This window comes from Oncorhynchus mykiss, chromosome 2, assembly GCF_057628025.1.
Source record: "Oncorhynchus mykiss isolate SJ-2025 chromosome 2, ASM5762802v1, whole genome shotgun sequence".
Lineage (NCBI taxonomy): Eukaryota > Metazoa > Chordata > Actinopteri > Salmoniformes > Salmonidae > Oncorhynchus > Oncorhynchus mykiss.
Window position 1 is genome coordinate 91,573,867 of NC_143023.1, and position 25,103 is coordinate 91,598,969.

Below are 25,103 nucleotides of genomic sequence, written 5' to 3' on the forward strand. Positions count from 1 at the left end.
ATGGAATTGATTTGTTTGGTGCAAATGTAGACCTCATAGCCTAATCAAGCCGATTTGAAGCCTAATAACTTTCTGTTAGAGCCTGACCCTCAAACATCAGCTAAAGGTGCAATAAAGCTCAACCAAGAAAAGCTCAAAGATTTATGACATCCATTTTGAAGCGTGTCACAGAGTTCAGATAAAAACCAAACTGATTAGATGTTCAATCAAATCCCTTTTGCTCCTTGAGCCAGGAAGTTAATACTGCAGTGGGTTAAATCAGGATCACACAGAGTGTTTCTTGGTAGTCTTAAACAAATCTACTTTGAAACAAAAGTATACACTTTACAGACATGGTTATGGGCGTAAAAAAAGAAGACACCTGTACCATGTCAGATATAGAGTTGAAATGTATTCAATTTTGAGTTTGCATCCCAATATGACACTTTATATACATCACAGAAGACTGAAATATAACAAAACCGTTTGACACACAGGTAGAAACACTGGATTTTCTGCAGTTGAATAATATATATATATGTTTATTAATTATGAAATATATTAATAACAGTCCACCCATGAGGCCACTAGAGGGTGATTTGGTCATTTGACTGCTGGAAAGGGCTACGGCTGTTTTGGGTGCTGCTAGATCGGATTCCTCTCCTCCCCCTCGCCCACACCCTACAGTAACATCAGTTCATTTCTACGACAGAGCTATGTGCTTAATAAGCTCAACGGAACAATGTGCTGTTTCTTTCGGAGAGGATTAAAGGGCTTATGTAATTGAGGTATAATTAGTAAGGATCACTAAACACCCAAGGTGCCCAGGTTTTTTCAAGACTGGTTGTAATAAAGACTGAATGAGGGCTCTCCAAGACTGGCTATAATAAAGACTGAAACAAACAGAGAACACTGTCACGTCATGGTTATACTCTCGGAAATACGGTATAAAACAGGTTGTTTTAGCCAGTATGATTTGAAAGGGAGAGAGGGGTGAAGAGAGAGAGAGAGAGCAAAAAGAGAAAGAGAGAGAAAGAAAGAAAGAGGGAGAGAGAGAGGGGGGAGAGTGAGAGAGAGAAAGAGGGAGAGAGAGGGAGAGAGCGACAGAGAGAGAGAGAGAGAGAAAGAGAGAGGGGGGTGGAGATAGAGAGAGAGAGGGGGGAGAGAAAGAGCAAGACAGAGAGGATGAGAAAGAGCAAGAGAGAGAGAGAGAGAGAGAGAGAAATAGAGAAATAGAGAAATAGAGAGAGCTAATCAACGAGCAGACAGTCAGATGTGTGTTCATGCATCAATTAACCCAGTGGCCACAAACCCTGATCCTGGAAAGTTTCAATTGGCTGTCTGAGCTGTAAAACACCTGAGACAACTAGGCTAGGGCATTGATTAAATGGATAGATGTATAGTTCTGTGCTGGGCTAGAACAAACCCATGCACACCCTGTATCTCTGCAGATCTACCCCACTGGGACGATGCACACCAAAAATGTGTTGAAAATGAATTTATTGTATTCAAATTTTGCTGCAATGTAATACAACTCTCCAAGTGTGTACTTTACATATGAAGTAGGTTGAAGAAGATTACCTTCAACTTACTAAACTTATGTTTTGAATTGTGGTGAATTAAATTTTTTAGAATTTCAAAGAAACATGATTTGATAAAATAATGTCATTTCTGGACTCTAAATACTTTCAAAACATATAAATAACAAAATCATCTGACAACATTGGGTTTAGAGGATACCCACTATTTCAGAGCACATCTCAGAGAGGTTGTGTCTTCTTGATAGGAATGTCAGGGTAATCAATGGATGTGAATGGACAAGATAACTATAATGTGCATGGTGAAATCCACCTGTTGCAAAAGTATGTTTCAGTTGAGAGGAATTCAGTTAGTCCGTAGTCTCTGAGAATATGTCCTGTTCTTTCAATATTAAATCCAACCTAGTCAGTTGACAATGCAACCAATATAACACTCAGCAAGGTAGAAAATCAATTATCATCAATAGGAAAGGATACCAAAGGAAGCCCGTGCTTACCTGAACATAATACGCCACACGGCAAACAGAGGAGAAGCACAAACGCCAACTGTGTCTGCATCTTGGAGAAAATCCCACACTCTGAATCCAGCTAGCTAAGCAGGACCCAAGTCCATAGGGTTAGGGGTCAAATGGAGAAAGAGAGACAGAGATGGAGGTGGAGGTGGAGAAGGAGTGCACTCACTCAGTCTGTTTCTCCTTGTGTTCTGTTTTTCCTGTCAGTGACAGTGTGTGACTGTGTCCTCCTGGCTGTAGGTAGAATGAATGAAGTGAAGAACACTGGGCTCCATTCCCTCAATATATAAGAGGTAGAATGATGTCAGAGGACCACTCCCCCCCCCCCCACTCCCTCCTTCATCCTCCATTCCTCCATCCTCTCCCCCTTCCATATCCCCCTTTCTCTCTCTCTCATCACCCTCTCCCCCTCTTTCTCAACCTATGAGCCCTGGCGCTGTGTCATCTTGACATCAGACGTCATCCCCGCGTCACACATCAGGGTTTTGCATCATAGAACTTCTAGATGTGGTTATTTTCATATTTGGTTATTTTTATTACTTTAGAGTGGGTAGATTGATTGGTTTTCTGATTTGTTTGTGAAGGAGAGCTGTGTGTCTGAAGTTGAGGACCCCCTGTCTCACTGGGATTCATAGACACACTCTCAGGGCTCTACAAATACTCTATAAAACCTTATTTCTGGATGTTTTAGGTGGTGTCTAAATTAGGATTTAATGGTGTTTTATCAAGCCTAGATCAATGTGGTCAAATTAAAGTTGTACCCCTCGTCTTACCTTGAGACCAAATGCTGTGAAGTTATTACTATGGGTATAGGGAGATTTATTATATGAGTTGTATTATAGGCTTATTTTCACCATATTCAACTATCAAACAAAATGTGTGTGATTATTATATTATATTGTTTTCTTATTTTTTCCCCCAACGATTCCATTGTCATATATTTGAAATAAATAAATACATGATTTGTGTAATAACTATTTTGTGTAATAATATATTAACAACTTCTATCAAAAACCCAAACAGCGATTATGTATAGTCTAATTGTACCATACATAGGTCATGCTATCGTGATGAAAATGCACTCCCGCTAGACGTCAGTCTCAAGCAAATTATGTCTACTTGCTCTTCATTGCGCATTTAAATGCTGCCTAGTGGGCTGTAATAAATTAATAAATTACTGGATTGTGGGAAACCATTAACTAACACGACTATTCTCAAGTGAACACAGAGATGAAGTAGTCCATATATGAAAAACATGAACGCATGAATGATTTGCTCTCTCTAACAGAAATGTGAATATCGATATTCCCACTGTATATCAAAGAAAGTTGCCCCCCCCCCCCCAAAAAAAAAACAAAACAAATGATATTGGCTTCTGTTCTGTCCTCTTTTAAAACGGCAAATGTATGCTTTGATGTGTTGGTCATTATAAAGAACAGTTTTGAACGCGCAGAATAATTGCGGATGAGATTTACGCCTCCATTTTTGGATAAACGCCACCCTCAGTTTTACGATGGGGCGGCCTCTCACTGAAGTGCGCTATGACAAGCGTTCCGATTTGGGACAGTGTTCAACTTTTTGGTGAGTGACAAACCTACACCAGTTTGTGAAAAAGTCACGGACGTCCTGCAATGCAGTGGCTGTAACCCATTTTGGCAGCATTTTGGATAATTGTGTTTCAGTTGAGCGGCTTGCTATGGCTCCATTCGGGAAGAACTTTCTGAAAGCGCGTTTGAAAAACAGGTAATTTTAAAGATGTATTTTTTAGTTCTCACCTGTTGCATTCAGAACTGTAGAATACTGTATATGAGACACATTTGACATGTGGAGGAGGGAATTTATGCTCCCATGCCGGGTACTAAATATAACTTATTTTACGTACATAATTGTTTTATCCATCTGACCAAAAATACCACCAATGTGGCTGTTCAACAATTCACCTCTCATTTCCGAGTCTATTGATGTGAGAGAAAACAGCATAGGCTATTTTTGCATCTCCTCCAGACTATGATATACTGTAACTCTTTTGCATTTAGAATGTTCCCCTGCTCAGTGAAGGTAAATGGTGCCATTTTTTGTTGTTGAAATTGTGGGAGTTTTTGTTTTGTAAGCAGGTGAAATGGCCATTTTAATGATGTAAGTAGACTGTGTGTGTGTGTGCGTGCGCGTGCGTGAGTGCGCGTGTGTGTGTGTGTGTGTGTGTGTGTGTGTGTGTGTGTGTGTGTGTGTGTGTGTGTGTATTGCATGTGTGGTGATGGGAAAGTGTGGCTGTCAATATGTCTAAGTCAGACCAACTCTAGACAATGCAGATGAACAGATGACTGTGAGCAGACTCCTGTCAGTCAGTCAGACTAATCATGACAGTAGTGACTTTTGAGTGGGCATAACATGGTAATAACATGAGAACACATACATGTCAGGGCATGAATAATACCGACGCCACCACATTGTAAACCCTTGCCTAGGTTTGTTTTGACACTCAAGGCCATGTCACATCAGCTATTACTAGGGTTCATATAACACTGGAGAAAATGTTCACAAAATGTCAACACCTGTTTAGTCTGACATGGAATTGCATAAAAATTATATGATAATTTCAAAAAAATTCTCGCAAAATATCCATGTAGACTTTGATGTGGAGTTAGGCCAGACAGAAAGACGTATCATATGGAATCTAATAAGAGTTGACCTGCTCTTAAGATGCAGACTAATCTGTAATTAAACCTAAGATAGTTTTTCATGAAGCGTTTCTACCTGAGAGACTGTTTAGTGGGAGAGAGCATTCCTGGTTCAAGTTTAGAGGTATCCTGTCATCGACACTTGTATAATTTGCTTGAGCAATTTCCTTAAGTGGCTCGGTTCCTTTTTTGATGTTTCATGGTCCCAGATAGGCTAGACCACTGTACATTGAAAAGTATTAAAAAATGTATTTGTTGTTTAGCCGCGAGCGATGATGTGTCAAATAAATCATTGTTTCGTTGTTAAGATACCTAAAATGCAAGCATTTGATGTGGTTAATCTAAAACCACCATCTAATGCCTCCCTGCTTAATGGACATGTTGCATGTGGTCATGCTTTAGGCTAGTCCACATCTAGGATGCAGGAAAGATACTTGTTGTTGGAACAGCTCCAATCTACTCAAGTATTTTAAAACATTTTTATAGAGAAAAATAAATACATTGCTTTTGTTTGGCTGAATGAACTTTGCTGACACTCTTAAGTTTGAGAGTATGTTTTACACATTTCTTCAGGCATTCATCGCTAACCCTGATTGTGGCAGTGGCACCAGTCTGACACTAATGTATTTTCATTGCACACACAGTTGACGACAAGTGAAGTATGTATCTGTCTAGTCCGACTGTCTTTGATGACTTCAAACAGTCTCAGCTCAAGTTGCCTCAGTAGATATGTAATTTTTTTCATGTTGTGTAGTAATTACCCAGCAGCTTGGCCAACTATAATTATCTCACGTTTTCAGATCTCTAGATATGTCAATTTAAGTTGTGAAGCAAGGAGATACACCAAGTTGGATTCATTCTTAAAGATTGGCTTAGATATATGCTAAAGGGGAAAAAAATATTCAGCATGATATACTGTAGTTCTATTCGATGTCAGAATGTGTAGATAGACACGAAGCTTGGTTATATTCAGCTGGATCAAATTAATTTACCCTGGAGGTCAAGGCAATTAAAATTTGACCCATTGAAGCATGTTAGAATATGTAGATCACGTGTCAAACTCATTCCACGGAGGAACAAATGTCTGCAGGTTTTTGCTCCTGCCTTGAAAATGTATTGATGAATTAAGGTCACTGATTGGTAAGGAACTCCCCTAACCTGGTTGTCTAGGTCTTAATTGGTCACAAATTTAAAGAAGAAACCAAAAACCAGCAGACAATTGGCTCTCCATGGAATGAGTTTGACACCCCTGATGTAGATAGACAGGAATCATGGTTATGTTCAGCTGGATCAAGACAATTTACCCTGAGAGTTAGACAATTCTGATTTGACCCCATTGAAACGATCAGAAAACAACATACTTTCATTTAAAAGTGGATGCCACTTCTCTTCACAACCAAATGATACAGTAAGGACTCTTCTCCAGTGCTGCACCGGCCCGGGAGAGACGAGAATAGGGTAAGGGCGTAGATTATTTTGTCTTTTCTCCCAGATGCCTATCTGACTGGGAGTCATCCTAGAGATCAACGAACCCAGATAGAGAAGTGATGTTATTTCCTTCCAAATCCCTCATCCTCTTAAGATAAGAGCCGAAAACTGTGTGCCTCTCCAGGATGCATCCCAAATGGCAACCTATTCCCTATTTAGTGCACTACTTTTGACCAGGGCCAATAGGGTAGGCTGCCATTTGTGAGGCATCCCCTAGGGTGCCATTTGGAACACAGAGGACCTAGTCTCCTCCTGTTTCGTCACATGATAGTACCCTCCACGTAGTTATTTGTGTTCGGGAAACCGCTTGTGGGACATGGCTTTACACAGACAGGATTAACCCCACTTACTGTACAGTACAGTATTCGCTCCCATTTTCTTTGGGCTTTATTTCATTGAATGGATGGGCTTGGATTACATATGAAAGATGATGATGGTTTCTAGTATCTTTAGAAGGATTTAGATATGAAATCGTCTGGTGCATTCACTCTATTACGACTCTTTCAAGAACCGTTCCTGTCTTGCACTTCAGGCTCTGTTACTTTTTCTATGTGCTTTGAATATGGATGTAAAGCAACATAACCATTCCATTTATTCCATTCCAGCGATTAATATTAGCCCTTCCTCCAATATAGCTCCTTCCAACAGTCTCCACCGATATATTGTAATCTAGTGTAGTCACTTCAGACTCAAACTAGTCTTGATAACAACAGCTCAACAAATGTTTACGTTCATTGTATCACAGATCGGCAACTGTCACAGAATATCAATAGATCCATGTTTCCCTGTTTGTCTAGTTGATAGTGTCACTCAGTCAACACGTTGTGACATAGAGTAGCGCTAATAATTTGGTCTCACTTGTTGGGACTTGTTCAAACTTTAAAGAAAATGCATTTGATTCTTCAGTGTAAATTTGCCATGGGTGGTTTTTAAATTGATGAGATCATCTTTACTATATTAAATGACTTTTATGATATGTCTTAGGGAACAAGAAGTGCTCTAGCAATGTGAACTATGAATGCTGTGGTGTTCCAACGTAGATCACAGAAACATACACACTGCATATCACCTGGTAGTTTAATAGAATAGAGTTTCTCCTCCACATCAGGCCTTTATGTACTTCCAACGTCTACTCAGGGGTCAAGTGTGCTTGCTCAGGTTTCTGTAGATTACTCAGCATTTAGCTCCCTATTAAATGAGGAATTATTGAATGACACAGATTTGACATTAGCAATGACATAAAGTAGGATATAAAACCTACATGTATGTAGTTTTTGACTGTGTGTAGTGTGTATTACGTTTTTTTTTTACGATTGGCACGCTCAAGTTCATCAGCACATTCATGTACATTTCTGTCATGAAGCACTGTATATAAGTTTATCAATGTAGACCTGTAAGGGCGCCCACATACGTTCCTGCCCCAAACCATAACATATTCCCCAGCTATGCATATGAAGTGACACACCAGTTCACAGCCCTCATGAATGTATTGGCTTTGATTAAATCAGCCCATTGGCCCAGGCAGACTTTGTATTTGTCCAGGCAGCGATTTGGCTCGAGAGGAGAGGAGACAAACAGTTCCCAGTGTTACACAGTGTGTATGTCTACTGTTTTGGCACCGACTTCACTGTTATCTTATCACCAGTTAAGTGTAAACATGGTTGTCCTCAGAGTGAGAGAGAGCAAGTTGTACCCTCCTCTTCTCCTCACTGAGAGAGAACACGTTTTGACACAGGTCTCTGCTTCGGGTGCTGTCTCAAACGTAAGAAAAGGGCCAGTTAACTATGCCACTAACCATGATGTGAATATGTATCAGTATCGGATGGGAACTATTCCCAGCACAGCTCACTGTTAATATGACATCCATAGAGACATACTCACACAATATACCCATATTCCTTGCTCACGTTACATTAGGTGTGCACCTCATGTTCTATATTTACACAGCTCTAGTTATGGAATTCATGTTTTCCTCCTCCCTGTCCATAGACTAGCATTCTGTCAGGAAGTAGCAGGATGTTGCCGTTGTTCCACTGATTGTGGCCCTGCAGGACAAACACAGGTGCTTCCCTTCCTCTAATGTTCTGCCTTCCTGTGACTTCCTGCACAGCTGAGGGTTTAGGTCAGCTGGCCCACCATAACACTAATTGTATGTGTGTATGCGTGAATGCATGCTTGTTTTCACATGTGTCTATGCAACTTTTCTGTGTTTAAAAAATATATATTTTTCAGTTAATTTTGGGGGAAAAGGCTCCATGGGAGTGTACAGTACTATATCTACCATACTCTACTGTTCTCCTCACTGAGAAAGGAGAAGGCAGTCTTTACATCTCGAGAGACAGAAGAGAGTCTCCAATTTCTCAAGTTACTGAGTGCTCCTTGGGTTTCCAAGGGAAGAGGTGGAGGAATGGTTAGGTCAAAGTCGTCATGGTGATTGTCTGTGAATGCTGGAGGCGTGTCGAGGAGATTGTTTTCCCTCTCTCTGCATAGCTCAGGTATTTGCATTCCCTTTTCATCTCCAAGGGTCTCCATAACCATTAACTAGCCTATTGCATTGTTGCATACATATCGCATTCCTCAGGCCTCGTTCAGCTCAGAGTTTACACAATGCTCCACCTGTGTGTTTTTATGCCCGTTGGAAACCGTAACACTACGTGGTGATATCGCACTGTATATCAGCTAAACCCAACACTTCACGAGGAGCTAAGCTAGCGGGGATTGGTTTTTCCATTGAACTCTTTTTGAATGAGGTCATTTATTGTATATTTCTCCCATCACTGACTGTACAGTAGACATGTGCGTCAGATACGTGTGAGCGTCTGTCGTTCTGAACAGGTAACTACTGTGTCACTACTATGTCATCCAGGGGCCACTCTGAAACTTTGTTCGTGCCTGGTAGAGAGATGATTGACATTGCCTCCAGGATGCCTGAAGAGCTTGATGTAAGCCCAACCTGGATCTTGGGGTCAGAGAAGGTTATCTCTCCACAGACAAACAGAACAGATATAGACTAAGATACCCTTTTATCCAACAGTCAGACAATGGAGTCAGTACCAGATACCAAGACTAGGACCAGACTCACCATATCAGACACCTAACCAAAACCGTGTGTGGTATGATCCATGATCTGATGGAGTTAAATAATGAAAGTACATACAATAAGAATGATATGGATACTTTGGTTCTGGAATGTTGCAGTATCTGGCCTTTGGACATAGGATGCAGTTATTTATTCACTTATTTAGATGTTCTTATATGAGATATTAAATTAGATTCTAGGGACATTAGCCTGAAAAATATTAGTCAGTCAACTACTGTTGAGCTACTGAAGACATCCGATGTTAACATTACCATGTATTAAACATTACAAAGTTCAGTGCCTTGTACTGCAACAAAATTGCCATGTCACAAAACGCTATCTGAACATTACGTTTGATTATTGCTTAATGTGATTAATTGGGTTGGTATCTGCGCTGCACTGCCTCTTTTGATCTGAACTGCCCATGGCTATGGGGTTTTCCCATCATGGAAAGGAGACGAAGGAATGAAACATTGAGTTAGATAAGGGACATAATCAAAAGCCTATTTTGGAGGCAATTTTTTTTCTCAGGTTTTTATGGTCCAGACAAAAAGATAATGAGGGCTTTGGAGTGAAATAGCTCAGAACGGAATCATAAAGTGATCATGTCTGATGAGTAAGAGGATGAGTAACTATTTAATAGAATCAGAATCGGAGTGTTGAGCAAATTGAGTGACTACATTTTCTGCTCATCGACTGCCTTGATGACCACCAACCAACCATAGGATGTGCTTTTTCCCAAAGCTATTAGGCTAATGAAATGACACGTCACAACTAGGTTTATCCATAATTGCACATCATTACATTCTGGGACATTTCATGCTGTTCAACGGTTATTTCAATTATACCCATTGATGTCTAACACATACAGTATAACCAAGTCTTAACATATCAGAACCTGTTGACTATTCAAACACCCAAATTCTTACGTTTTGTATTTGTCTTTTTCCTAGAGCGAAGGACAAAGATGACAAGGAAACTGTGCTAGGAAAGGAGATCCAGGTGTCTGTGTGTGATGAGGAGAAGGTGGTGTGCGGTGTCACCAAACACACAACGTGTGCTGACATAGTGCAGGCCTTGCTGGACGACCACAAGACCATCCCTGAGAACAAGAAAATTCTGCATGGCGACCCTAAAGACTTCTGCCTGCTAGAGCGCTGGAAAGGCTTTGAGAGGGCTCTGCCCCCATTAACCCGCATCCTCAGGCTATGGAATGCCTGGGGAGACCAGCGACCGTTCATCCAGTTCACCCTGGTCAAGGCCAGCGATTTTGTACCCCAAGCAGGCTGCAAGAAGGGGGCCAAATTAAAGGGGGCTAAGGGGGCTAAGAGATGGGAGCAAGGCCCGGCCCAGTACTCCCAGTCACTGCCAGTGGAGAGACAGAAACGGATGGTGAAGAAGGCCTTCAGGAAGCTGGAGAAGATCCACAAGGAGAAGAGGGTAGTGGGATCTTCTCCGGGCAGCGAGGAGATAGACAGGATGGTTCAGCTGCTTATCCAACAGGACCACACCATCCGGCATCAGATCCAGAGGATGAGGGAGCTGGACTGTGAGATGGAACGCTTCGAGATGGAGCTGCAGGGAGGACAACAGGATACAGAGCTTCTCCATGAGGGATTCTCCTCACTCTCCCCGATCTCCTTCCCCCACAGCCACAACCAGAACCTGGACAGCCAGCCAGGGGTTTCAGAGCAGGAGCTGCTGCAGGAGTGCGTGTATACTAGTGACAGTGTGGCCCAGTTGGAGATGCAGCTGCTCAGGCACGAGGAGCTTATAGCCCAACTGTCCCAGGACATCGATGTAGAGCTGACGAGGGCCATGTTAATGTTGCCGGAGGTCCCCGACAAGGATACTCAGTTACAGGGGGCAGCGGCAGGAGTAACTTCTGACCCAGACCTGTCCTGGGAAGCGGCAGAACTGGAGAGACTGCAGGCCGAACTGAGGCTTAGTCTGCGCACCGGCGTGTCCCTTCACATCCAAACGGCCCAGCTGGAGAAGGAGCTGAAGGGCTATGAATCCACACTGTTCTCCAAGGACCAGGATTGCTGGCAGCTGGCTTCCCAGCTGAGCACACTGCAGGTGGGGGACAGCGTGCAGGAAACGCCTAGGCTCGGGACTATGAAATGCCCGGCCCCATGCATTGTTCCACAGGCAGTGAGACTGAAACACAGCCTGTCCCCTACAGATGTTACAGACACAGACTCAGACACAGGGATCAGCTCAACACACAGTCAGGACTCACTGTCTCCTTGTCTGGACATGATCCTGCCACCGCTGGACACTGATGTCTGAGATGTCTGCCTCTCTGGATTCCCCTCAGAAGGCAATACACAATCCCGCTATATGCACTATTTGCCTGGCGGACTAATTTGATACTGTATTAATCATTGAGTTACACTGACACATTTGCTACTTCAAATGATAATAGTATTTTCTTACTATTCCTACTTTTGACGTGCCCATTGCATGACACTTCATTAAGTATTAATAGATTGACCAAAACACAAAACATAAAATGATTGTTTTATATTAAAATGGTCTGCCTTTGTTATAAACTGTAAACCATTATCTATTCAGATTTTCTTCATAAGCTATAAGATATAATGTCACAGAGATTCATCAAAATGACAAAAGAACAATGAGATGTAAGGGAAAACTATATTTATTTGTGTTCTTGTTTTGGAGCATTAGACTATTTGTTACTGTATGTTTATATACATTCCAAAAGCATATGAAGCCAAACTCTACATTTCTCAATATGTGTGCAGGTAGTCACTATCATTAATGTAATATGAAAGCCATTTAAGCTATAAAAAAAAATATATATATATATATATAAATGTACATTCTTTACTGCAACAATAAAGGCATGTTTCTTAACAATTCTTAACATTTCTCTGAAACTCCATTAGGGATTCCATCGATTCCGCTGGAGATGCTCGCTGGGTAAGCACGAACTAAAGCGAGCAGTCTTTTCTTGTCAAGGTATTGCTGACATAGGTAACATAGTGTATTCTGGGCAAACCAGGGCTGGTGGTGGAAAAGCAGGGGATATCTATTTCACACACTAATTGCCTGCTTCTCCCCCCTCTCTAAGCCTCTAAGTAGCTCTGGCAATCATGAAAGAGACTGAACATTACAATGTGGAAGGCCCTGTCACTGGTGCCTTGCCCGACTCGTTGAATGAACAAGGGGTGGAGTGCTTTAAGCAGGCTGTTTAGCCCAAATTGGATGAAAATCAGATACCTCTGAATGTATTTTCTGATGTCTATAGAGATCCCACATCTTAAAGATGTTGGTTATGATATTGCACAACATAATATGAGGTCACATTGTTAGCTACTGTATCTATTGTTCTTATGAACGACTAGTTAATGTAATGTGGGTGCACTCCATTTCTGTGATTTGGTAAAGCTTTGCGCTGATTACTTTCCCCGACCCTCTGTATTAACCATTAAAGGGATAGTTCACAGCAAACACAACATTTACATAATTTTCCACTTATAGTAAGTACCCTGGCGGATGTTGGCAGATAGTACATTAGTACATATTTTGCTTATTTTGGATATTTCAGATGCCTTTGGCAAGCACAATGGCCAATGATGAAAAGAAGCCAACAGGGCACATCATAGCTTGTTCTTAAAATAATGAAAAAGTTCTCAAAGTGTATTTTTCGCTGCACATTACTGGCCAATATTCCAGAGGGGAGAAGCAAAGAGTCAGGAGTTAGACTGGGTCCAATGAGTTTACCTGTCTACATCAGATCAGCAGGAGATAAAAGCCTCGCAAAATGACAATTACAGTACTGCAGTATTTTTTTCTTCCTGTTGTGGCAACCTCAGCGTTAGCAATTACTACAGGCCAGTTTGGACAAACAGTTATTTGTGGATTAGGATGGTCTTGGGTTGGGAACGATGCTAAAGACAGTAATGACTGAGTTACAAACTAAACATACTGAGATGTACAGTATGTTCAACATTAGAGTACAGGTCCTTGAAATAGCCATGCATGTCTGTGCAGTCTTGAAAGCTTCTGGTGCCCTGTTCGTGAGAGAGGTGTCTGAAATGACTCGATTGCACTTTATTCATTTCCAAATACTGATTTTATTGCTTGAAAAGTTTTAAGAACGACTATATCTGCACTGTAGAACACTAATGTTTTTGATAAAGCCTAGCACATATTCTCTATTCACAGAGAGTGAAACACCACACAACCTAACTTACAATTATCACCTTCTACTGCACCCCAGTCCATTTAACACCACGGAGAATGGTTTAATTTAATTATCAATGTATTATGACTAGTAATGACTAGTAAGGACCTCTTGCACTCTTTTTATACCAAGCATGAGTAGCAAACAATGGACGTATCTAACTAGAAACGATAAAATGTCTATGTAATATTTGTATCTCAAAAGAAGGAATATAATATTGAGATAATTGCTCAAATTATATTGAATACATAATGCGACATGACACATGACACATTAATTGATTAAAATGTGTTAATTTTCTCATGCTGTCAGTGCTAAGTTGTTGTAAAAGAACTTAACTATTTTCAGTGGTCCTTGAACGTTCTGATCACAGGGATCAAACAATGAACTCAACTCTGTCATTGACAAAAACAGAAATAACAAGATCATAGAAAGTTTCATATTAATTATTTGATTCCAGCATTAGGCAGAGGCATAAAAGCTGAGGCTTTTGAAAAAACCCAAACCAAAACCCCAAATGATTTGTCAGCAATCCAATTTTCTTCTCATTTTGAAGTTGATAATTGCTTGTTAATTGAACTGCTTTATTCCTCTCAGAGTTCTGTAATTTTAAAATATTTTATTTCGTGGTAAAAGGGATTATGTTGATCCATTGCTGTCTGCAATGGGGTTGATGTCTGGATAAACAGCAGTATTAAGGTATTGTTTTGTGAGATACTGAATGTGAGATAATGTGAGAAACTGAATGTGAGATCATGTGAGATACTGAATGTGAGATAATGTGAGAAACTGAATGTGAGATCATGTGAGATACTGAATGTGAGATAATGTGAGAAACTGTATGTGAGATCATGTGAGATACTGAATATGAGATCATGTGAGATACTGAATATGAGATCATGTGAGATACTGAATGTGAGATCATGTGAGATACTGAATATGAGATCATGTGAGAAACTGAACGTGAGATCATGTGAGATACTGAATGTGAGATCATGTGAGATACTGAATGTGAGATCATGTGAGAAACTGAATGTGAGATCATGTGAGAAACTGAATGTGAGATCATGTGAGATACTGAATGTGAGATCATGTGAGAAACTGAATGTGAGATCATGTGAGAAACTGAATGTGAGATCATGTGAGATACTGAATGTGAGATCATGTGAGAAACTGCATGTGAGATCATGTGAGAAACTGAATGTGAGATAATATGTGAGATACTGAATGTGAGATCATGTGAGAAACTGAATGTGAGATCATGTGAGAAACTGAATGTGAGATCATGTGAGATACTGAATGTGAGATCATGTGAGAAACTGAATGTGAGATCATGTGAGATACTGAATGTGAGATCATGTGAGATACCGAATGTGAGATCATGTGAGAAACTGAAGCCATTAGCGTAGTAACACAACTGGCCCTTGTATGGCATATGACATTTGTAAGACGGTATGCAAGGAATTGTAAAATCACCCTTAGGGTACAAACACACTAATCAGACGCCAAAGATATGGACACATTTTAAGTGTGTGAAAGTGACAAAATGGCACAATACCAATGACTTGACAGGCTGTCAGACTAGAATTGTGTACACTACACCCTTAATCAACTAAGTTTGATGTGATCATGAACACACACGTCCTGTTGTTGTATGTGTCACATGCGCCGAATACAACAGGTGTTGACCTTACCGTGAAATGCTTACTTACAAGCCCTTAACCAACAATGCAGTTCAAGAAATAGAGTTAAGAAAATATTTACTAAATAAACTAAAGTAAAAAAGTAAATAAAAGTAACACAATTAAATAACAATAACGAGGCATCATACAGGGGGTACCAGTACCGATGTACGGGGGTACAAGTTAGTCAAGGTAATTTGTACATGGAGGTAGGGGGTAAAGTGACTATGTATGGATAATAAACAGTGAGTAGCAGCAGTGTAAAAACGAAGCGGGGTGGGAGGGGGTGTCAATGTAAATATTTTGGGTGGCTATTTGATTAATTGTTCAGCAGCTTGGGGGTAGAAGCTGTTACGGATCCTTTCGGACCTAGACTTGGCGCTCCGGTACCACTTGCCGTGTGGTAGCAGAGAGATCCGTTTATGACTTGGGTGACTGGAGTCTTTGACAATTCTTTGGGCCTTCCTTTGACACCGCCTAGTATATAGGTCCTGGATGGCTGGAAGCTTGGCCCCAGTGATGAACTGGGCCGTACACACTACCCTCTGTAGAGCCTTATGGTTGGATGGCGAGCAGTTGCCATACCAGGCAGTGATGCAACGGGTCAGGATGCTCTCGACGGTGCAGCTGTAGAACTTTTTGAGGATCTGAGGACCCATGCCAAATTCTTTCAGTCTCCTGAAGGGGAAAAGGCATTGTTGTGCCCTCTTCATTACTTTCTTGGTGTGTTTGGACCATGATTGTTTGTTGGGGATGTGAACACTCTCAACCCACTCCACTACAGCCCTGTTGATGTAAATGGGGGTCTGTTCGGCCCACCTTTTCCTGTAGTCTACAATCATTATTATTTTTTATTTTTTACCTTTATTTAACTAGGCAAGTCAGTTAAGAACAAATTATTATTTTCAATGACGGTCTAGGAGTGGGTTAACTGCCTGTTCAGGAGCAGAACGACAGATTTGTACCTTGTCAGCTCGGGGATTTGAACTTGCAACCTTCCGGTTACTAGTCCAAAGCTCTAGGCTACCACTAGGCTACCCTGCCGCCCCATCATCTTCTTTGTCTTCGTCACATTGAGGGAGAGGTTGTTGTCCTGGCACAACACTGCCAGTCTCTGACCTCCTCCTTATAGGCTGTCTCATCGGTGTCGGTGATCAACACTGTTGTGTTGTCAACAAACTTAATGATGGTGTTGGAGTCGTGTTTGGCCACGCAGTCGTGGGTGAACAGGGAGTACAGGAGGGGACTAAGCACGCACCCCTGTGGGGCCCCAGTGTTGAAGATCAGCATGGCAGATGTGATGTTACCTAACCTTACCACATGGGAGCAGCCCGTCAGGAAGTCCAGAATCCAGTTGCAGAGGGAGGTGTTTAGTCCCAGGGTCTCTAGCTTAGAGATAAGCTTTGTGGGTACTATGGTGTTGAACACTGAGCTGTAGTCAATGAACAGCATTCTCAAATAGGTGTTCCTTTTATCCAGGTGGGAAAGGGCAGTGTGGAATGTGATTGAGATCACCTGTGGATCTGTTGGGACGGTATGAGAATTGGTGTGGGTCTAGGGATTCTGGGATGATGGTGTTGATGTGAGCCATGACCAGCCTGAGGTTATTTACTACTTTACACACATAATCCCACCCAACTGAACATGTGAGACTGACATCAAGAAGAGCAAGAAAACTGCCTTTCTTGAGTTTAAATTAATCCAACAAAATGTAAATTGATGAGTGTCAACAGAGGCATGAGAACAGAAATGACCATCGCATTATCTTAATGGCTGTGATTTCACAAACCCCTCTACTAGTCCCTTATTGAGGCACTGCAGAGCTAGGTCACTCCAGTCATAGACTCTTTAGCAGTGGGCATGTCAGAACACAGCAGATCTATGTCCTGGATATACACTGTACTAGCTAGATATAATTGGCTAAATAATCAAAGCAGAACCAAGGTGCCATCCACAACAATTATAAATCATATGATATTCAGATCAAAGAGCCAACTAACAGCCATTGTAAATCAGGTAGGAGCAAGACATCCAGAGAAACTGATGAAGAGAAATGCACCTGATTTATCAGAGTAAATTGTGAATCTCTCATAATAGAGGTACTGTACAGCATGTGCCTGTATGTTGGTCTAGCTGCTTGGGGAGGGGGGCTGCTGACTGGGAAAGGAGTTCTCAGAGGTATCCAGTGCAAGATACAGCACATGATTAACTTTGGCAGTAGATTTAAATGTTCTGATTTATTTTAGTTTAGACTTCAGTTTAATTTGGTTTTTGGATTTTAATGCTCTCATGTTACTTAGTAAGAATGTCCTGATCAAGTCATTGGCATGTTGCCACGCTAACAGAGCCCGGACGTGCACGCGCACGCGCACACACACACACACACACACTCACACACACACACACACACACACACACACACACACACACACACACACACACACACACACATACACACACACACACACACACATACACACACACTTCAAATAGACTGTTTTATCTTTGCTGCCTCCTGCCTTTAATCACTCTGTAAATAAACAGGGCCACATTCTAGCGCAGACTTTAATTATTTTACTCCTTATTAGTGTTGCTGTTCAATCAGAGGCTGTTTGCAGAGCCACAGGTGTTTCTCTGATACTACTCTCTCCTCCATCCATTACCCTTTCATTAAGGAAAAGAGGAAGAGAGACTGTGACTCCCTTCAGTAAGAAAAAGGAAAATATTGAAAAAAGAAAGAAAAAAGAGGGAGGAAAAAAATAGAGGGTAAAATAGCATACTGCAGAGAGAGGAATGGAGGAAACGAGAGAGGCAGACAGAGGGATAAAAACAAAGAGGTGTGAAGAGAGAGAAGCAGCAAGATGACCCAAGCATGAACAACTGGAGTGTTTTTCTCTGGTAGGCCTATGTCTGAGCATCTGGTGAATTCTACATCATATAGAAATCATGTGATTCCTTTTCATGACTGAAACATGGCTTAAGCCTGATGAATTTACTGTGTTAAATGAGGCCTCACCTCCTGGCTACACTAGTGACCATATCCCCTGCGCAACCCGCAAAGGCGGAGGTGCTGCTATCGTTTATGATAACAAATTTCAATTTACAAAAACTAAACACCATTTTCATCTTTTGAGCCTCTAGTCATGAAATCTATGCAGCCTACTCAATCACATTTTATAGCTACTGTTTACAGGCCTCCTGGGCCATATACAGCGTTCCTCACTGAGTTCCCTGAATTCCTATCTGACCTTGTAGTCATGGCAGATAATAATCCAATTTTTGGTGACTTTAATATTCACATGGAAAAGTCCACAGACCCACTCCAAAAGGCTTTCGGAGCCATCATCGACTCAGTGGGTTTTGTCCAACATGTCTCTGGACCTACTCACTGCCACAGTCATACTCTTGATCTAGTTTTGTCCCGTGGAATAAATGTTGTGGATCTTAATGTTTTTCCTCATAATCCTGGACTGTCGGACCAACATTTTATTACGTTTGCAATCGCAACAAATAATCAGCTCAGAACCCAACCAAGGATCATCAAAAGCCATGCTATAAATTCTCGGACAACCCAAAGATTCCTAGATGCCCTTCCAGACTCCCTAACTAAGTTAACACCTAACTCCAGTTAACCACCTAACTAAGGAACTCAATTTATCCTTGCGCAATACCCTAGATGCAGTCACACCCCTAAAAACTAAAAACATTTGTCATAAGAAACTAGCTCCCTAGTATACAGAAAATACCCGAGCTCTGAAGCAAGCTTCCAGAAAATTGGAACGGAAATGGCGCCACACCAAACTGGACGTCATCTAGATAGCTTGGAAAGACAGTAGTAGTGTGCAGTATCGAAGAGCACTCACAATCATCCTATTTTTCCAACTTAATTGAGGAAAATAAGAACAATCCAAAATGCATTTTTGATACTGTCGCAAAGCGAACTAAAAAGCAGCATTCCCCAAGAGAGGATGGCTTTCACTTCAGCAGTGATAAATTCATGAACTTCTTTGAGGAAAAGATCATGATCATTAGAATGCAAATTACGCACTCCTCTTTGAATCTGTGTATTCCTCCAAAGCTCAGTTGTCCTGAGTCTGCACAACTCTGCCAGGACCTAGGATCAAGGGAGACACTCAAATGTTTTAGTACTATATCTCTTGACACAATGATGAAAATAATCATAGCCTCTAAACCTTCAAGCTGCATACTGGACCCTATTCCAACTAAACTACTGAAAGAGCTGCTTTCTGTGCTTGTCCCTCCTATGTTGAACATAATAAACAGCTCTCTATCCACCGGATGTGTACCAAACTCACTAATAGTGGCAGTAATAAAGCCTCCCTTGACCCAGAAAATATAAAAACTATCGGCCTATATCGAATCTCCCATTCCTCTCTAAAATTGTAGAAAAAGCTGTTGCACAGCAACTCACTGCCTTCCTGAAGACAAACAATGTAAATGAAACGCTTCAGTCTGGTTTTAGACCCCATCATAGCACTGAGACTGCACTTGTGAAGGTGGTAAATTCACTTTTAATGGTGTCAGACCGAGGCTCTGCATCTGTCTTCATGCTCCTAGACCTTAGTGCTGCTTTTGATACCATCGATCACCACATTATTTTGGAAAGATTGGAAACCCAAATTGGTCTACACGGACAAGTTCTGGCCTGGTTTAGATCTTATCTGTCGGAAAGATATCAGTTTTGTGGATGGTTGGTCCTCTGACAAATCAGCTGTAAATTTCGGTGTTCCTCAAGGTTCCGTTTAGGGACCACTATTGTTTTCACTATATATTTTACCTCTTGGTGATGTCATTCGGAAACATAATGTTAACTTTCAATGCTATGCGGATGACACACAGCTGTACATTTCGATGAAACATGGTGAAGCCCCAAAATTGCCCTCAGTTGAAGTCTGTGTTTCAGACATAAGGATGGCTGCAAATGTTCTACTTTTAAACTCAAAACTTGTTCTAGGTCCCAAGAAACAAAGAGATCTTCTGTTAAATCTGACAATTAATCTTGATGGTTGTACAATCGTGTCAAATAAAACTGTGAAGGACCTCGGCCTTACTCTGGACCCTGATCTCTCGTTTGACGAACATATTGAGACTGTTTCAAGGACAGCTTTTTTACCATCTACGTAACATTGCAATAATCAGAAACTTTCTGTCCAAAAATGATGCAGAAAAATTCATCCATGCTTTTGTCACTTCTAGGTTAGACTACTGCAATGCTCTACTTCCCGCCCACCTGGATAAAGCACTAAATAAACTTCAGTTAGTGCTAAACACGGCTGCTAGAATCGTGACTAGAACCAAAAAATGTGATAATATTACTCCAGTGCTAGCCTCTCTACACTGGCTTCCTGTTAAGGCAAGGGCTGATTTGGTCCTGCAGTACATACCTACATGTACGCTACGGGCACAAGACGCAGGCCTCCTTATTGTCCCTAGAATTGCTAAGGAAACAGCTGGAGGCAGGGCTTTCTACTATGGAGCTCTATTTTTATGGAATGGTCTGCCTACCCATGTGAGAGACGCAGACTCGGACTCAAACCTTTAAGTCTTTATTGAAAACTCATCTCTTCAGTAGGTCCTATGATTGAGTGTAGTCTGGCCCAGGAGTGTGTAGGTGAACGGAAAGGCACTGGAGCAACGAACCGCCCTTGCTGTCTCTACCTGGCCAGTTCTCCTCTCTCCACTGGGATTCTCTGCCTCTAACCCTATTACAGGGGCTGAGTCACTGGCTTACTGGTGCTCTTCCATGCCGTCTCTAGGAGGGGTGCGTCACTTGAGTGAGTTGAATCACTGACGTGATCTTCCTGTGGGCTATACTCGGCCTTGTCTCAGGATGGTAAGTTGGGCGTTGAAGGTATCCCTTCACTGGTGTGGGGGCTGTGTTTTGGCAAAGTGGGTGGGGTTATATCCTGCATGTTTGGCCCTGTCCGGGGTATCGTCGGATGGGGCCACAGTGTCTCCCGACCCCTCCTGTCTCAGCCTCCATTATTATGCTGCATTAGTTTATGTGTCGGTGGGCTAGGGTCAGTCTGTTATATCTGGAGTATTTCTTCTATCTTATCCGGTGTCCTGTGTGAATTTAAGTATGCTCTCTCTAATTCTCTCTCTCTTTCTCTCCTTTCTTTCTTTCTTTCTTTCTCTCTATCTCTCTCTCTCTCTCTCTGAGGACCTGAGCCCAAGGACCATGCCTCAGGACTACCTGGCCTGATGACTCCTTGCTGTCCCCAGTCCACCTGGCCGTGCTGCTGCTCCAGTTTCAACTGCTCTGCCTGCGGCTATGGAACCCTGACCTGTTCACCGGAGGTGCTACCTGTCCCAGACCTGCTGTTTTCAACTCTCTAGAGACAGCAGGAGTGGTAGAGATACCCTGAATGTGATTGGCTACGAAAAGCCAACTGACATTTACTCCAGGGGGCTGACCTGTTGCACCCTCGACAACCACTGTGATTATTATTATTTGACCCTGTTGGTCAACTATGAACATTTGAACATCTTGGCCATGTTCTGATATAATCTCCACCCGGCACAGCCAGAAGAGGCCATCCCTCATAGTCTGGTTCCTCTCTAGGTTTCTTCCTAGGTTCTGGCCTTTCTAGGGAGTTTTTCCTAGCCACCGTGCTTCTACACCTGCATTGCTTGCTGTTTGGGGTTTTAGGCTGGGTTTCTGTACAGCACTTTGAGATATCAGCTGATGTAAGAAGGGCTATAGAAATACATTTGATTTGATTAAGAAAATACACTTTATAAACACTGTCAAGAAGCATTATGACTATAATAATCATATATGCCAGATAGGCCTATCACGTACATGCTCTTATGTCAGTCATCAGTCAAAGAAATTGTGTTTTGTCCTGCTCATGAAATCTGCTCCTGCATTCATCCCAGTCATTATAAACAGAGCATTGGGGTAGGTGGGGGGCTCCCGAGTGGCGCGGGGGTCTAAGGCACTGCATCACAGTGCTAAAGGTCATCACTACAGATCCTGGTTCGATTCCAGGCTGTATCACTGCACATTTGGCCCAGCGTCGTCCGGGTTAGGGTTTGGCCCGGGGTAGGCATTCATTGTAAACAAGACAGGGTGGCTGGAGTCTTTGACAATGTGTAGGGCCTTCCTCTGACAGCGGCTTTCTCTGACAGCACCTGATACATGTCACAACAGGTCTAAATATATGTGTCATGACAGTGTTATGACCAGTTATGTCAGCTGTTATGACATATTAAGACATAGTTATGATTGTGTCATATGACTGTGTCATCATGTGTTATGACGCATACAAAAATAAGCACATTTTCACATCAAACTGACCTGTTGTGCAAACTGTGCTTGATGATGTAGTCATATAAAAATCACTTATGTGGTGAAGTTCCCATGTACCGAAACAAAAACGAATGTGAAATGGGTTTCCATCGCGTTTCCAACTCTAACGATGGTTTTGTCACAAAAACTGATGCGATAAATAGAAAACTGCCCAATCTGTTCTGGCGTATGTTCTCTAGACAATCATTTGGATGGATAAGATACATTTATTTCATAATTGGCAGCCAAGCACCGAACATCATGTCCCCAGCCTACCCCCCAGCCTACCCATGTCCCCAGCCTACCCTGGAAACGTGCATGACCACCATGTGAAATTCATCTTAACTTGTTTCATCTACTTATGAACTGTTAATGCTTTTACACATGGTGGCGGTAGGCCTACAACTAAATATATCATCGCGTGACTTCAGGTTTACCATATGATGGTGATTACATGAATATCAATATAAGGCATTTTCACTGCCATTTCTTGCATAATTCATTTTACAGACACAAAAAGATCCCACCATGTCAAATTAACAAATTCTCTGACGACATTTATGAAATTGTACCGACATTTCCTGGTTCCATCGGCCCTGTCCTGACCTTTCTTTTATGCATCAGATAATTTATCTGCATGAAATGGTTGGATGGAAACCTGGTTGGTCTGTCTCTAAGGAGGTAGAAGGCACCAGTTACGAGCTACTCCTCGCATCTCCTCTGATCCTCTGCTTTGGCGTGTCTTCCTGATGAGCTACTTACGTAAACATGGAACAAGTAGCTTTGCCACCTCTCCACACATCATAGGGGCCAACAACCTCCACCCTTCTCCTCTCTTCAGGCAGATCTTCTGGGGATCCCTCCATCCCCGCTCTAATTTTATGGTAGACAGGTTCTGATTAGGCGTGTTTTTACAGAAGCAGCTGTGTGTTTTTCTATTACAGCTAATCAGTGCCTGAGCCATGACCCCTATTATGTGAAAGGGTGGTTTGGGTGGTTTGTCACAAAGGGAGGGAAGTTACCACAAGAGTAGAGACTCTTCAGAATGGAAGATATATTACTAAAGTATGATGACACATGTGTGTTAGCGTGTTTCAATATCGCGTTTGCCTGCATTTCAATGACGGACCGTTTTTGTTAACTTAATTTTTCAATGACGTTAGCGTGTACAAGTGTGAGTTTGCCTCCATTTCAGTGACATGTACTGTACCTTGAGACATTCTCAATCTTTCCTTATTAACAGTCATGTATACAGTTGAAGTCGGAAGTTTATATACACTTGGGTTGGAATCATTAAAACTCGTTTTTCAACCACTCCACAAATTTCTTGTTAACAAACTATAGTTTTGGCAATCGGTTAGAACATCTACTTTGTGCATGACACGTCATTTTTCCAACAATTGTTTACAGACAGATTATTTCACTTACAATTCACTGTATCACAATTCCAGTGGGTCAGAAGTTTACATACACTACGTTGACTGTGCCTTTAAACAGCATGGAAAATTCCAGAAATGTATGTCATGGCTTTAGGAGCTTCTGATAGGCTAATTGACATAATTTGAGTCAATTGGAGGTGTACCTGTGGATGTATTTCAAGGCCTACCTTCAAACTCAGTGCCTCTTTGCTTGACATCATGGGAAAATCAAAAGACATCATCCAAGACCTCAGAAAATAATTGTTGACCTCCACAGGTTTGGTTCGTCCTTGGGAGCAATTTCCAAACGCATGAAGTTACCACGTTCATCTGTACAACAATAGTACGCAAGTATAAACACCATGGAACCATGCAGCCGTCATACCGCTCAGGAAGGAGACTCGTTAGGTCTCCTAGAGATGAACGTACTTTGGTGCAAAAAGTGCAAATCAATCCCAGAACAACATCAAAGGACCTTGTGAAGATGCTGGAGTAAACAGGGACAAAAGTATCTATATCCACAGTAAAACAAGTCCTATATCGACATAACCTGAAAGGGCACTCAGCAAGGAAGAAGCCACTGCTCCAAAACCACCATAAAAAAAAGCCAGACTACGGTTTGCAACTGCTCATGGGGACATAGATCGTACTTTTTGGAGAAATGTCCTCTGGTCTGACGAAACAAAAATAGAACTGTTTGGCCATAATGACCATCGTTATGTTTAGAGGAAAAAGGGGGACGCTTGCAAGACGAAGAACACCATCCCAACCGTGAAGCACGGGGGTGGAAGCATCATGTTGTGGGGGTGCTTTGCTGCAGGAGGGACTAGTGCACTTCACAAAATAGATGGCATCATGAGACAGGAAAAGTATGTGGATATATTGAAGCAACATCTCAAGACATCAGTCAGGAAGTTAAAGCTTGGTCGCAAATGGGTCATCCAAACGGACAATGGGCCCAAGCATACTTCCAAAGATGTGGCAAAATGGTTTAATGACAGAGTGGCCATCACAAAGCCCTGACCTCAATCCTATAGAAAATTTGTGGGCAGAACTGAAAAAGCGTGTGCGAGCAAGAAGGCCTACATGTAGTCTAGTAGTTAGAGCATTGGACTAGTAACCGAAAGGTTCTTCCCCTGAACAAGGCAGTTAACCCACTGTTCCTAGGCCGTCATTGAAAATAAGAATTTGTTCTTATCTG

The 25,103-nt window shown here is 41.9% G+C and overlaps 2 protein-coding genes across 2 annotated transcripts in view; one reads left to right on the forward strand and one right to left on the reverse strand.

The window, feature by feature from the left end:
* nts (neurotensin) overlaps window positions 1-2,292 on the reverse strand; it is a 24,614-nt gene extending 22,322 nt beyond the window's left edge. The window contains exon 1 of the mRNA XM_036958964.2: window positions 2,015-2,292. Coding sequence (XP_036814859.1) covers window positions 2,015-2,075 — 61 coding nt within the window. The 5' untranslated portion in view covers window positions 2,076-2,292. The remainder of the gene's footprint in view (window positions 1-2,014) is intronic.
* A 1,277-nt stretch (window positions 2,293-3,569) lies between these two features.
* On the forward strand, window positions 3,570-12,157 carry rassf9 (Ras association domain family member 9). The gene is made up of 2 exons (XM_036958969.2): window positions 3,570-3,772; window positions 10,228-12,157. Exons 1-2 carry the CDS (start codon window positions 3,726-3,728, stop codon window positions 11,564-11,566), a joined length of 1,386 nt encoding a protein of 461 aa, XP_036814864.1. The 5' UTR covers window positions 3,570-3,725; the 3' UTR covers window positions 11,567-12,157.
* The last annotated feature ends 12,946 nt before the right edge of the window (window positions 12,158-25,103 follow it).